The sequence below is a fragment of the Tachyglossus aculeatus genome, chromosome 17 (assembly GCF_015852505.1).
Source record: "Tachyglossus aculeatus isolate mTacAcu1 chromosome 17, mTacAcu1.pri, whole genome shotgun sequence".
Classification (NCBI taxonomy): domain Eukaryota; kingdom Metazoa; phylum Chordata; class Mammalia; order Monotremata; family Tachyglossidae; genus Tachyglossus; species Tachyglossus aculeatus.
In genome coordinates this window covers 18,807,217-18,820,793 of record NC_052082.1, presented here as the reverse complement: position 1 = coordinate 18,820,793, position 13,577 = coordinate 18,807,217, and the positions used below count along the sequence as shown (strand labels likewise).

General features: G+C 47.6%; 1 protein-coding gene across 2 annotated transcripts; it reads left to right on the top strand.

Moving 5' to 3' along the window:
* Window positions 1-3,869: 3,869 nt before the first annotated feature.
* Window positions 3,870-11,510, top strand: TEX30 (testis expressed 30). 2 transcript variants are annotated; one of them, XM_038759447.1, is made up of 8 exons: window positions 3,870-3,906; window positions 6,066-6,185; window positions 7,518-7,556; window positions 7,995-8,204; window positions 8,460-8,690; window positions 9,352-9,403; window positions 10,420-10,625; window positions 11,319-11,510. In XM_038759447.1, exons 4-8 carry the CDS (start codon window positions 8,142-8,144, stop codon window positions 11,490-11,492), a joined length of 726 nt encoding a protein of 241 aa, XP_038615375.1. In that variant the 5' UTR covers window positions 3,870-3,906; window positions 6,066-6,185; window positions 7,518-7,556; window positions 7,995-8,141; the 3' UTR covers window positions 11,493-11,510. The 2 variants fall into 2 exon arrangements, with proteins under 2 accessions (XP_038615375.1, XP_038615374.1); XM_038759446.1 differs by lacking the exon at window positions 7,518-7,556.
* The last annotated feature ends 2,067 nt before the right edge of the window (window positions 11,511-13,577 follow it).

Sequence of the window (13,577 nt, the reverse complement as noted above, 5' to 3'; positions counted from 1 at the left end):
AGTCCTGATGTTTCTTCCCAAACAAACCATGCACTTGGAAGAGTACAGTTCTTTGCACATAGTAAGCGCTTAACAAATGAAATCATCATTATTATTATTATTGTGACATTATTATCACAAGACTCTTGCCCACATCGTGAATAACAGTGTTAAAGATTCTGCTAGTTGTGCTAGTAATGGGACGCCATGAGATCTCATAATAGTTCCCTTTAGTCAGCTCTTTTTCTTTATAAAGAATAATAATGCTATTTTTAAGCGCTTTCTATGTGCTAAGCCTACTGGTGGTGTTTTGTTTCTTGGTAATCCTCCCAATTGCCCTCAATTAAGTATGGCTTTCAAAAGGACATAGTGATGTAGGAAGAACAGGTATCCCATTTCCATTTTACAGATAATAATAATGGCATTTGTTAGCGCTTACTATGCGCCAAGCACTGTTCTAAGCGCTGGGGTAGATACAGGGTAGTAATCAGGTTGACCCCGTGGGGCTCACGGTCTTAATCCCCTCTGACTCTCAAGCCTGGCCTCTTTCCACTAAGCCGCACTGGGGTTCATTCAATTGTATTTACTGAGCACTGGCAGTGTGCAGGGCACTGTACTAAGCGCTTGGAAAGTACAATTTGGCAACAGAGACCATCCATCCCTACCTAACATCGTACATCGGATTCCCAGCCCCTCTGGTTTTCCCCTCAGGCCTGGCTGCGCGCTTTCTCCAAAAATGGCGCCGTGGGTGATGGCCAGACAGAGGGCAATTCATTCATTCATTCACTCATTCAATCGTACTCATTGAGCGCTTACTGTGTGCACAGCACCATACTAAGCGCTTGAAAAGTACAATCGGCAACAGATAGAGACCATCCATCCCTACCTAACATCGTACATCAGATTCCCAGTCCCTCTGGTTTTCCCCTCAGGCCTAGGTGCGCGCTTTCTCCAAAAATGGCGCCGTGGGCGACGGCCAGAGAGGGACCATTCATTAATTCAATCGTATTGAGCGCTTACTGTGTGCACGGCACTGTACTAAGCGCTTGGAAAGTACAATTCGGCAACACATAGAGACCATCCATCCCTACCTAACATTGTACATCGGTTTTCCCCTCAGGCCTGGCTGTGCACTATCTCCAAAAATGGCGCCGTGGGCGACGGCCAGACAGAGAGGGCCATTCATTCATTCAATCGTACTTATTGAGCGCTTACTGTGTGCACAGCACTTTACTAAGCACTTGGAAAGTACAATTCGACAACAGGGACCATCCATCCCTACCCAACATCGTACATCGGATTCCCAGTCCCTCTGGTTTTCCCCTCAGGCCTGGCTGCGCGTTTTCTCCAAAAATGGCGCCGTGGGCAATGGCCAGACAGAGAGTGCCATTCATTCATTCATTCACTCATTCAATCGTACTTATTGAACGCTTACTGTGTGCACAGCACCGTACTAAGTGCTTGAAAAGTACAATCGGCAACAGATAGAGACCATCCATCTCTACCTAACACTGTACATCGGATTCCCAGCCCCTCTGGTTTTCCCCTCAGGCCTGGCTGTGCACTATCTCCAAAAATGGCGCCGTGGGCGACGGCCAGACAGAAAGGGCCATTCATTCATTCAATCGTACTTATTGAGCACTTACTGTGTGCACGGCACTGTACTAAGCACTTGGAAAGTACAATTTGGCAACAGATGGATACCATCCATCCCTACCTAACATCGTACATCGGATTCCCAGTCCCTCTGGTTTTCCCCTCAGGCCTGGCTAAGCGCTTTTTCCAAAAATGGTGCCATGGGCGACGGCCAGACAGAGAGGGCCATTCATTCACTCACTCATTCAATCGTACTTATTGAGCAATTACTGTGTGTACAGCACCGTACTAAGCGCTTGGAAAGTACAATTCGGCAACAGATAAGAGACCATCCATCCCTACCTAACATTGTACATCAGATTCCCAGTCCTTCTGGTTTTCCCCTCAGGCCTGGCTGCGCGCGTTCTCCGAAAATGGCGCTGTGGGCAACGGCCAGACAGAGAGGGCCATTCACTCATTCAATCGTACTTACTGAGCGCTTACTGTGTGCACAGCACTGTACTAATTGCTTGAAAAGTACAATCGGCAACAGATAGAGACCATCCATCCTATCTAACATCGTACATCAGATTCCCAGCCCTCTGGTTTTCCCCTCAGGCCTGGCTGTAAGCTTTCTCCAAAAATGGTGCTGTGAGCGATGGCCAGACAGGGAGGGCCATTCATTCATTCAATTGTATTGAGCGCTTTCTGTGTGCACTTCATCATCATCATCAATCGTATTTACTGAGCACTTACTGTGTGCAGAGCACTGTACTAAGCGCTTGGGAAGTACAAATTGGCAACATATAGAGACAGTCCCTACCCAACAGTGGGCTCACAGCGCTTGGAAAGTACAATTTGGCAACAGATAGAGACCATCCATCCCTACCTAACATCATTCATACATCGGATTCCCAGCCCCTCTGGTTTTCCCTTCAGGCCTGGCTGCGTGCTTTATCCAAAAATGGTGCCGTGAGCAACGGCCATACAGAGGGCCATTCATTCATTCACTCATTCGATCGTATTTATTGAGCGCTTACTGTGCACACAGCACCGTACTAAGCGCTTGGAAAGTACAATTTGGCAACAGGGACCATCCATCCCTACTTAACATCGTACATCAGATTCCCAGCCCCTCTGGTTTTCCCTTCAGGCCTGGCTGCGCGCTTTCTCCAAAAATGGCGCTGTGGGTGATGGCCCGAGAGGGCCACTCATTCATTCACTCGTTCAATCGTACTTTTTGAGCGCTTACTGTGTGCACAGCACCGTACTAATTGCTTGAAAAGTACAATCGGCAACAGATAGAGATCATCCATCCCTACCTAACATCGTACATCGGATTCCCAGCCCCTCTGGTTTTCCCCTCAGGCCTGGCTACGCGCTTTCTTCAAAAATGGCGCCGTGAGCAACGGCCAGACAGAGAGGGCCATTCATTCACTTGTTCAATCGTATTTATTGATCGCTTAATGTGTGCACATTACTGTACTAAGCGCCTGGAAAGTACAATTCGTTAACAGAGACCATCCATCTCTACCTAACATTGTACATCGGATTCCCAGTCCTTCTGGTTCTCCCCCTCAGGCCTGACTGCGCCCATTCTCCAAAAATGGCACCGTGAGCCACGGCCAGAGAGGACCATTAATTCAATCGTATTTACTGAGCGCTTACTGTGTGCAGGCCACTGTACTAAGCGCTTGGGAAGTCCAAATCGGCAACACATGGAGACGGTCCCTACCCAAGAACGGGCTCCCGGCCTACACTCCACACGGGGGGGGGGCCCTCTGAGGCGGGGGGGTTGGGGCTGCTGCGAATTCTACTGTATTGTGCTCCCCGGACGCTTAATACAGTGCTCCGCGTCGCCTGGGCGCTCACTAAATAGCGGCGATTGACTGCCGGGCTGCGGCAGGCGGGGGGGCCTTGCGGCGCCCCCGGGCAGGAAGCCCCAAAGGGATTCATTCTGGCAGCGTTTCCTTGCAATGACGAGCCCGGCGCTTGGGACACTGCTTGGCACCTAATAATTGCTTTACAAGCGTTATTATTATTATCATTGTTATTATTATTATTGTTATGAATGAGTCCCTCCTCGGCGATGGCCGCCGCTCCTGTCGGTGGCCGGGCCCGGGCGGGGCCGCGGGTGGGCGGAGGCCCGCGCGCTTGGGCGGGAAGTTCAACGGAGGAAAGCGTCGGGCGCCCGGGGCGGGGCGGAGGAAGAGGCGGGCCCGACGGACTGGCCCTGCCCGCTCTGCCTCCTTCCTCAACTTCCTCAACTTCCTCAGCCTCTTCCTTAACCCTCTCCTCAGCCTCCTCCTCAACCCCGTCCTCAGCCTCCTCCTCCTCAGCCCGCTGTGCCCCGTCAGTAGCAGGCCCGCCGGCTGGGCTGGGCTGGGCTGGGAGCGGGTGGGGCCTCGGCCCAGGAAGCCTCCTCTCCCGCAGGCTCGTTTGGGGAGGACGGGGAGGGAGCCAGCCAGCCAGCCAACTGCCCAAACTTGGACCCTCTTCCCTCCCTCCCCTATTTTCCCTGGCCCCTCTCCCACCCCTTCCCTTCCTTTCCCTTCCCTTCCCTCCCGCCAACACTCCTCCCCCTCTTTCACTGGCCCCTCTCCCGTCCCTCCCTTTTACTTCCACTCTCACTTCTCCCCCTCCCTTCTTTCCCGGCCCCTCTCCCGCCCCTTCCCTTCCTTTCCCTTCCCTTCCCTTCCCTTCCCTCCCGCCAACACTCCTCCCCTTCTTTCACTGGCCCCTCTCCCGTCCCTCCCTTTTACTTCCACTCTCACTTCTCCCCCTCCCTTCTTTCACTGGCCCCTCTCCCGCCCCTTCCCTTCCTTTCCCTTCCCTTCCCTCCCGCCAACACTCCTCCCCTTCTTTCACTGGGCCTTCTCCCGTCCCTCCCTTTTGTTCCACTCTCACTTCTCCCCCTCCCTTCTTTCACTGGCCCCTCTCCCACCCCTTCCCTTCCTTTCCCTTCCCTTCCCTCCCACCAACACTCCTCCCCTTCTTTCACTGGCCCCTCTCCCGTCCCTCCCTTTTACTTCCACTCTCACTTCTCCCCCTCCCGTCTTTCACTGGCCCCTCTCCCGGCCCTTCCCTCCCTTTCCCTCCCGCCATCACTCCTCCGCTCCTCTCTCTTCTCCCCTCCCCTTCTTTCATTGGCCCCTCTCCCGTCCCTTCCTTTCACTTCCACTCTCACTTCTCCCCCTCCCTTCTTTCACTGGCCCCTCTCCCATCGCTTCCTTTCCCTCCCACCATAACTCCCTCCTTCCTCTCTCTTCTCCACTCCCCTTCTTTCACCGTCCCTTCCTTTCCCCCACCATCCCTCCTCCCTTCCTCTCTTCTTCCCACCTCTTCTCCACCCCCTCGGATAGGGACTGTCTCTATATGTTGCCAACTTGTACTTCCCAAGCGCTTAGTACAGTGCTCTGCACACAGTAAGCGCTCAATAAATACGATTAATTGATTGGTTGATTGATTCTCCCCTCCATCATTCTTTCCTTCCTGTCTCTTCTCCTCATCTCTTCCCCACCCCCCTTGAGGATGATGGTGTTTGTTAAGTGCTTACTATGTGCAAAGCACTGTCCTAAGCACTGGGCGGGGGGGATACAAGGTGATCAGGTTGTCCCACGTGGGGTTCACAATCTTAATCCCCATTTTACAGGTGAGGTAACTGAGGCACGGAGAAGTTAAGTGACTTGCTCAAAGTCACACAGCCGACAAGAGGCGGAGCCAGGATTAGAACCCATGACCCTTGACTCCCAAACCCATGCTCTTTCCACTGAGCCACGCTGCTTCCCCTTTATTTCTCCCCACCATCATTCTTTCCTTCCTCTCTCTTCTCATCTCTTCTCCACCCCCTTCCTTTCTTCCCACCATCATTCTTTCCTTCCTCTCTCTTCTCCTCTTTTCTCCAGCCCCCTTCTTTCACCATCCTTTCCTCCCCCCCACCATTCACTCATTCAATCATATTTATTGAGCACTTAACTCTGTGCAGCACACTGTACTAAGTACCATCACTCTTTCCCCCTCTTCTCCCCATCCCTTGTCCCTTCCTCCCAGTCCATTTTCTTGTGTTGTACTTATCTCAAATTCTCCCAACCTGCTAATCCAGAGCCGTACATCCCATAGGTGCTCCAGTGAGGCCACACTTGGCTGCAGCCCATCTGCTCGCTGGTCCCCTGGGTGTTTTGGAAGGGTTAATTGGGGACCTGGGTCTGTGCCGGCACATATTTAGGCCAAAAACAAGTTGGGAACCCAAGTGGGGGGCAGTGGGCGATTCATTTTTTCCCATATTTTGGGGAGCAGGGCACCAGAAGCGAGGTTCGTTTTGCTCCTCAAAAGAAGCAGGAACCTTAATTACAAAGCAGAAAATGAGTTTGCTTTTATAAGTAACTTAACTTGCAGAACACCCAGCTGTAGGACTGGGAAGCCCCTTGATCATTGAGCATCGGGGCCTTGTTTCCTGGGTTGGAAAGATAGGAGTTTCTCATTCTAACTTTTCAACGATTGTTTCCCTTCAGTTCCTCAGACACCTATTTTGGGAGTGAGGTTGAAGAATCCTTTCTGAGGTGAAGAAAAAGATTCGAGTACCTACACTTGACACATTTACCAGCTGTGAAGGGAGAGAGCTTGTGAACCAGGTCATCTTTTAACTTCTTTATTTCGTCCAGGGATTTGTCGTTTCCTGCAGGGCAAAATTAGAGCTCTGTAGTTTCTATTTACCGGGTAACTCCATCTGGGATTGGACTGTAAGCTCCTTGCCGGCGGGGATCGTGTCTACCAACATTGTTGTATTGTCCTCTCCCAAGAGCTTAGTACAGCACTCTGCACACAGTAGGCATTCAATAAATAATAATGATGGTATTTGTTAAGCGCTTTCTATGTGCCAAGCACACGACTGATTGATTGGGAGAGCCCTGACCTATATATATTTATTCACCTCTTGGGGAGTTCCTGTCATAAAGTCCTTAGGCAAGGGGGATCCGTGTTTGAACAGTTGTAGTTTGTCCGGAATATAGCTCCGCTCCACTCCGACGCAGCTTTGGAATTGTATTCCTTTTCCTTGACATCAGCAGCAGGGTGTGCGGCGCTGTACTGGAAGGGCTAAGCAGTCTATCATCATCATCATCAATCATATTTATTGAGCGCATACTGTGTGCAGAGCACTGTACTAAGCGCTTGGGAAGTACAAGAGTAAGCCATCCCTCTAGACTGTAAGCTCCTCCAGGACAAGGAATGTGTTCATTCATTCAGTCATATTTATTGAGCGCTTATTGTGTGCAGAGCACTGTACTAAGCACTTGGGAAGTACAAGTTGGTAACATATAGAGACGGTCCCTACCCAACAGCGGGCTCACCGTCTAGAAGGGGGAGACGGACAACAGAACAAAACATATTAACAAAATAAAATAAATAGAATAAATATGTACAAGTAAAATAGAGTAATAAATATGTACAGGCATATATACAGGTGCTCATTCCCGGACCATCTTTTATCACCACTGTCCATACTTGAAACCTGAATCAAGGGCTCCGTAAGGGCGTCCTGAGTAGAGTTCTTCATGGCAAGAGCTAAATCCCGTGGGTCTTCTGTCATGTGTACTTGTACATATCTACTCTACTTATTTTGTTAATACGTTTTGTTTTGTTCTCTGTCTCCCCCTTCTAAACTGTGAGCCCACTGTTGGATAGGGACCGTCTCTATATGTTGCCAACCTGTACTTCCCAAGCGCTTGGTACAGTGCTCTGCACACAGTAAGCGCTCAATAAATACGATGGAATGAATGAATGAATAATCAGGCAGATCTGGCACGCTCTTGCAAGCTTCTATGTTTAGGTATTTAAGTATGTGTATTTTACCTTTTATGCATATCTGTGCTGGCGGAGACTGTAGGGGGTTGTTATCGAGGGTGATATTCTGTAGGTGCCCGAGGTTGCGATAACAAACAGGGATCGTTGTAATTTTATTGCAGGAGACGTCCAACCGTATCAAAGGCAATTCTGCAAGCTAGGTAAACGCATGAAACGCACAACTCTGTTGTGTTGCGCTCTCGCAAGCGCTTAGTTCCGTACTTCGTACACGATAAGCGCTCAACGGATACCACTGATTGATTGATTGACCTTCCGTATTAAGAGCTGGGTTACTGGAAATGGCAGAGACGGAAGGGGAGGGGACTCTGGAAGGAAGAAGGCAAAATGAAGATAACGGCTGCCCCAAAGTGGGCCGATCTAGGGAACACTAGGGCGAAGAGGCAGTAACCATGATATTGTGACTCAGTGCTATGGTCATAATGGTTCGGGGTGGGGGGGAAAGTAGGGTGCCAGGGATTGTGAGGACGTGGTGAGGTCATCTGCCTTACTGATCAAAGTGGGGACAACACAGAGAGGTTGAACTGGGAGGCTCTGGGCCACCTGAAGTCAACATCCCTTGTTTTCATCTCTGCTAACAGACTTCGCCAAGCCTCCTTTCGCTGCGGAACAACACGGAGAGGTTTTACTGGGAGACTTTGGGCTACCTGAAGTCAAAAGCCCTTGCTCTTGTCTGTGCCTGCCAACAGACTTCTCCAAGCCTCCTTTCAGCGTGGGGCATTGCTGCCATGTTGCAGGAAGACAGCTTTGGCTTTATGGAGGAGACATCGAGAGTGGGCAGTTTTACAGAGGTAACAAAAGCGTCCGTCGCCCCTCCTACGTAGCTTCTGAACTCGAAGAGAAATGTCTTGTCTTGTGACACAGCAGAGGCTCCTCGCCATTTCTGAAACAACTTCTTATATAACTTTTTTTTCGCAGTGCCTTGAGCCTAGAAACAGATCGTTCCTGAGTTTAAAGCGTGCTGAGTAAAGGGAGTCGGAATCCAAGAGGTTGCGGGCCGCAGATGGGAAATCATTCTTTGTCCCTGTTATGTGTTTTTCACACAGGTTGATTTAAAAATTCCATTTGAAAACAAGCAGCTGAATGCAGTTTGTTCTGTCCCTGACAAGCCCTTAACGTACGGAGTCATTCTTACCCACGGCGTTGGAGGAGACATGAATGGCTCCCATTTGGTGTCCCTGGCAGCCCACCTTGCATCGCGTGGAGTGTTTTGCCTTAGGTTTACCTGCAAAGGACTAAATATCAACTACAGAACTAGAGCCTATGCCTCTGTTTTGGTGAGCAAAAGCCATTAGGTTCATTTGATAGCTGAAGTGCTGTAGCATGAATGATAAAGTCCCTTCCAGTTCCGATCATCATTTATGTAACTCATTTTTTTGTTCATTTTTTATTGTCGTTTCCCACTGCTGTGTTGTAGTGCAAGGTAGATAGAGTCCTCTTAGTGCCACCGCAATGGTTCTTTCCCCGATCGTGAATGTGAAATCACTTTTTTGAAACTTAAAATTCAAAGATTAAATTTTACCTGTACCGGACTGTAATTTCAATTTAAGATGTTTAGCAGATATTATGAAAGCTTTATAAAATAGTATTTGGGGGGGCATTTTGTTAAAGCAATCCAACGGCTTTCACAATTTTTGAGGAGTGGTGAGAGAGAGAACCTGATTTATGTCCAGATCAGTTTGTCTCTGGCATCTAAATAGCGACTAGGAAGGGGTTTTTTTTAGAAGATGGTGAAGTCATACATATTTACTTTTCCAAAAGAATTTTAGGGAGAAAAAGGAGAAATACTTTACAGAATTTTTTGGTGGCACACTTCTAAGAATTTTTTAAAACTGATTTTCTTACCAGTGTTATAATTGTACTTACGAAATTATATATATATATATATATATATATATATGTATACAAATAAATATGTGTATGTGTATTTTTGGGTAGGAATTCCTGAAGTCCTCAACTGAATACAAACTTACTGGGGTTTTCCTGGGAGGTGAGTTGCTGGTTTTTGTCTTCTTTATATATCTGCTCATTTTCCCTGATGCGAGATGGGTCAGGAATAATGATAATAATTATGGTATTTGTTAAGCGCCTACTATGTGCCAAGCACTGTTCGTTCTAAGCACTGGAGTAGATAACAAGGTAATCAGGTTGTCCCAGGTGGGGCTCACAGTCTTACTCCCCGTTTTACAGATGAGATAACTGAGGCACAGAGAAGTTAAGTGACTTGCCCAAGCCGACTCCCAAGCCCAGACACTTGCCACTAGGCCAAGCTGCTTCTTGTTTTTCGGCAGTGCAGGTTTAGATACAAATAATCAAATTGGTACAGTCCCTGTCTCACTTGGGGCTCACAATCCGTGAGGTAGGAGGAGAAATAATGGAGAAGAATCATCCAGTGGGTGGGGTAAGGGGAAAAGCTTAAGGAATTTGTTACTATAGGAAGTTGTATAGGCAGAAGACATTAGGAGGTTCAATCGATCAGTCAATCAATTGTATTTATTGAGCTCTTACTGTGTGCAGAGTGCTATACTAAGAGCTTGGAGGAGTGCAATGCAACAGAGATACTAGACTCATTTCCTGCCCACCACAAGCTAACGGTTTATCAGACGAGCGTACAGTCTGTCAAAGGGGTTTGGATGAATTCATGGATGAGACACCCAGAATGGCAAAGTTCGGGCTGTCAAAGGGAAAGGGAGGGCTATTAGTCTATCCCTGAACATTAGATGAATGCCAAAGCGGGACTTACACGCAGTCTAGCCTATTTAACTCCTGAACCGGGTGAACGACGGTTCTGACCCGGTAGATGCACCGCTGAGGTTCTTAGGGTCTCGAATATATTTACCGGTGGATGTGAGCAAGATAGGAAACTTGGTAATTTCCACCTGATTCTCAAATGTCACGTAGACTTGGTGTTTCATGGATCCTATAAAGGATCTAGGTACTTCTCCTTCACTCTGTTGTCATCCTCTTGTAATCCCAGATCTGGTCTGGTTTGTTTTCAAACCCTAGGTCGTTCAATGGGCTCTCGAGCAGCCGCCTCATTGATCTCTCAGGTCAGACCCAACCAGGAGGGTGATTTTATCCAAGGACTCATCTGTCTGTCGTACCCTCTGCACCGTCCGAAGCAGGAACGAAAACTCCGGGATGAACACTTATTCCTGATCCAAGAACCGGTGCTGTTTGTCTCCGGCTCCGCTGATGGGATGTGTAAAAAGGTGAATGAGTTACGGGCAGATAGTATGAATCTGAATGTGTCGGTGTGAGTGAGTGTCGCAGGGAAAAGGCAGGAGGCATTATCTAGGGTGTTGCAAAAAGGATAAACTAGTGATTATTCCAAAGTATCGAAGGACACGAAGTTTAGCTATTCCCAGAGCGACTAGTAGCCGGAGGCTGAGGCCTAAATAGGCACCACACCGACCCACTGCAGCGTTTGCTAGCAAACACCGGTGAGTGGGATGGGACATTACTATGCTCTGCACATAGTAAGCGCTCAATAAATACGATTTTGATGATGAGGGGAAGGGGAGGAGAGGTAATCAAATGGGGAATTGGAGGGCGTATCCAGGGTCACCCTGAATCTTCTGTTCTTTGTGCCCGTTATGCACGAAGTCACAGAATTTGGGAAGCCGGTGTGGAATTGGGGCCTCTAGGGAAGGGTTAGGTTACTAAGTAATCCGGCATTTATTACATAATCCTCTTGGGGTGTGAAAGTCTAAGCGCCCCCCTCACGAAGGGCCTGTGTCCCTCTGTGGGAGGAAAACTGGATTCTGTTTTCTGATTTTCATTAAAGTGCACCCACCCCGGTTGTCTCCTTGGGATAATTGGTAGAGAAGAAGAGGGCCCACCAGTTAGTAAGAGTGCTAGGATAAAAGTCTTTTTTTTCCCCCTTTCTGGCTTGTTTTCTGTAGACACTGCTGGAGAAAGTGACAAGCAAAATGAGAGCTCCTAGCAAAATCTACTGGGTGGAAAACGCAAACCATGTCATGGCAGTCAAAGGACGGGAAACGAATGATATCCTGACGGAAATTAACAAACAAGTTTTTTCTTGGATCCAAGAAATTGTAAATGTTGACACGGAATAATTATCACTTGTCACAGCCTTTGCGTTGCTTTTGTGGATTTTGTTATTAATTCCGTAGGAATCTCAGCTACCCCGTGGGTTAAGGGGCAACGCTATATTTAAATAGTGGGGACTTTATATATGTGTAAAACATTCCTCTGGTGTAAAATTGAATTGCTAAAGTAACCCATCTCGTTCAGAGGGTGTCAAATGTCAGTGACATTGTCGTGAAACAAAGGGGTGAATTCAGATTTACAAAATAATATACACTGGAAAGAGATGGTATGCCTGTATTTCCTGGAAAAAAGGGAAAATCATTGTTAGGGAAAATGGCATTCTTGCCAATATATTAATGAATGCATTCCGATTTTATGTAAAAAAAAATTAATGACCGTGCAAAGAAGGGGGTCCTCTAAATACATCATAAAGCCCCCACAGTTTCTCCCTACAAACTGCAGCGTCATAGATGGTGATCCAGAGCCTGCTAGATGCAGGCTATCGGAGCATGATAAGCCCAGGGAAGTAATCGAATTAAAATGATGGCTGAAAGCCCTGAGTGGAAGTCCGTTAGTGGTATCTATTGGGTGCTTTCCACAGGCAGAGCAATAAACCAAGCACTGGGGGGAATGTACAAAACAATAGAGGTGGCAGATGCGATTCCTGCCTTCAAGGAGTTTACAATCTAGCATGGAAGACAGACATTAAAATAAACTGTAGATAGGAGAAAGTGACTTTAATGCACTTGATGTAAAGATAGAGCCCAAGCAAGAGGAAGCAGAAATTCTTTCATCATTCATTCAATCGTATTTATTGGGTGCTTACTGTGTGCAGAGCACTGTACTAAGTGCTTGGGAAGTCCAAGTTGGCAACGTATAGAGACGGTCCCTACCCAACAGCGGGCTCACAGTCTAGAAGGGGGAGACAGAGAACAAAACATATTAACAAAATAAAATAAATAGAATAAATATGTACAAATAAAATAGTAATAATCACTCGGGAAGACATTGAATCCCCTGATCTTGTATTATTAACTACTTTAATTGAAAGGGACCTGGCACACTGAGGGAAAAAGCCAAAGCGGCGCATACGAACCGTCCTTGAGCTCACACCACGATTGGCTTTTGAAAAAAAATCCATCTTAAATGGATACGCAAAGTCAGAAGCAATTCTCTCATGGGAACAATGCTATAAATGTGGGATTGATTCCGGAACCACAGTCAGACACTTTATTTTCACCAAGTTACCCTGATAAGTAAGCTGCATTAATGTATTCTTTTTGGACCAGAGAAGCTTCACAACAGGGCAAGCCAACTTTCACTGCCCTGACGTAAAATGGGAGCGTCGCCCTTCATTCATTCAATCGTATTGAGCGCTTACTGTGTGCAGAGCACTGTACTAAGCGCTTGGGAAGTACAAGTTGGCAGTATATAGAGACGGTCCCTACCCAACAACGGGCTCACAGTCTAGAAGTGACTTCCCCAGTGACTCTGCTTGGCAACCAGAAAATGCCGCTCCCTCCCAGCATCTCCTGTTCCATCCCTTTCATCCCTCCCCTCTTTCCCTGCGCCTGCAATTATAGCTTTGAAAACGGTTTTCCTATTTCCCGTGCTCTCCTGGAACTGGCCTTATAAATTCGAACCCAACATGTTGAAGAGCTGAAGCAGGGCGTGATTGGAGGAACGAAGGTGCCATCCCAAGCGCTTAGTACAGTGCTCTGCACATAGTAAGAGCTCAATAAATACGATTGATGATGATTTGTTGTAACTCGAAGCTTCTAAAGTTGAGGACTGCTTTCTCTGTCCGTCTAGGGATCATTCCTAATGAACACCCCTATTTACCTTCCAAAGAAGGTGTGATAATTGCCAACTTGTACTTCCCAAGCGCTTAGGACAGTGCTCTGCACACAGTAAGCGCTCAATAAATACGACTGAATGAATGAATGATAGTGACGATGACATGTATTAAGCACTTCCTATGCTTTATGCTGAAGAAGCAGCATGGTGTAGTGGATAGAGCGTCAGCCTAAGAGTCAGAAGGTCATGGATAATAATAATTTTGGTATTTGTTAAGCGCTTACTATGTGCCAAGCACTGTTCTAAGCACTGGA

What these genes read in the sequence shown, in the direction of transcription:
- TEX30 (XM_038759446.1), top strand. Translation starts at nt 8,142, where the DNA reads ATGTTGCAGGAAGACAGCTTTGGCTTTATGGAGGAGACATCGAGAGTG. An exon ending in GAGCCTATGCCTCTGTTTTG is followed by an intron (nt 8,691 to 9,351) that starts GTGAGCAAAAGC and finishes ATTTTTGGGTAG; the next exon opens with GAATTCCTGAAGTCCTCAAC. An exon ending in TACTGGGGTTTTCCTGGGAG is followed by an intron (nt 9,404 to 10,419) that starts GTGAGTTGCTGG and finishes TTCAAACCCTAG; the next exon opens with GTCGTTCAATGGGCTCTCGA.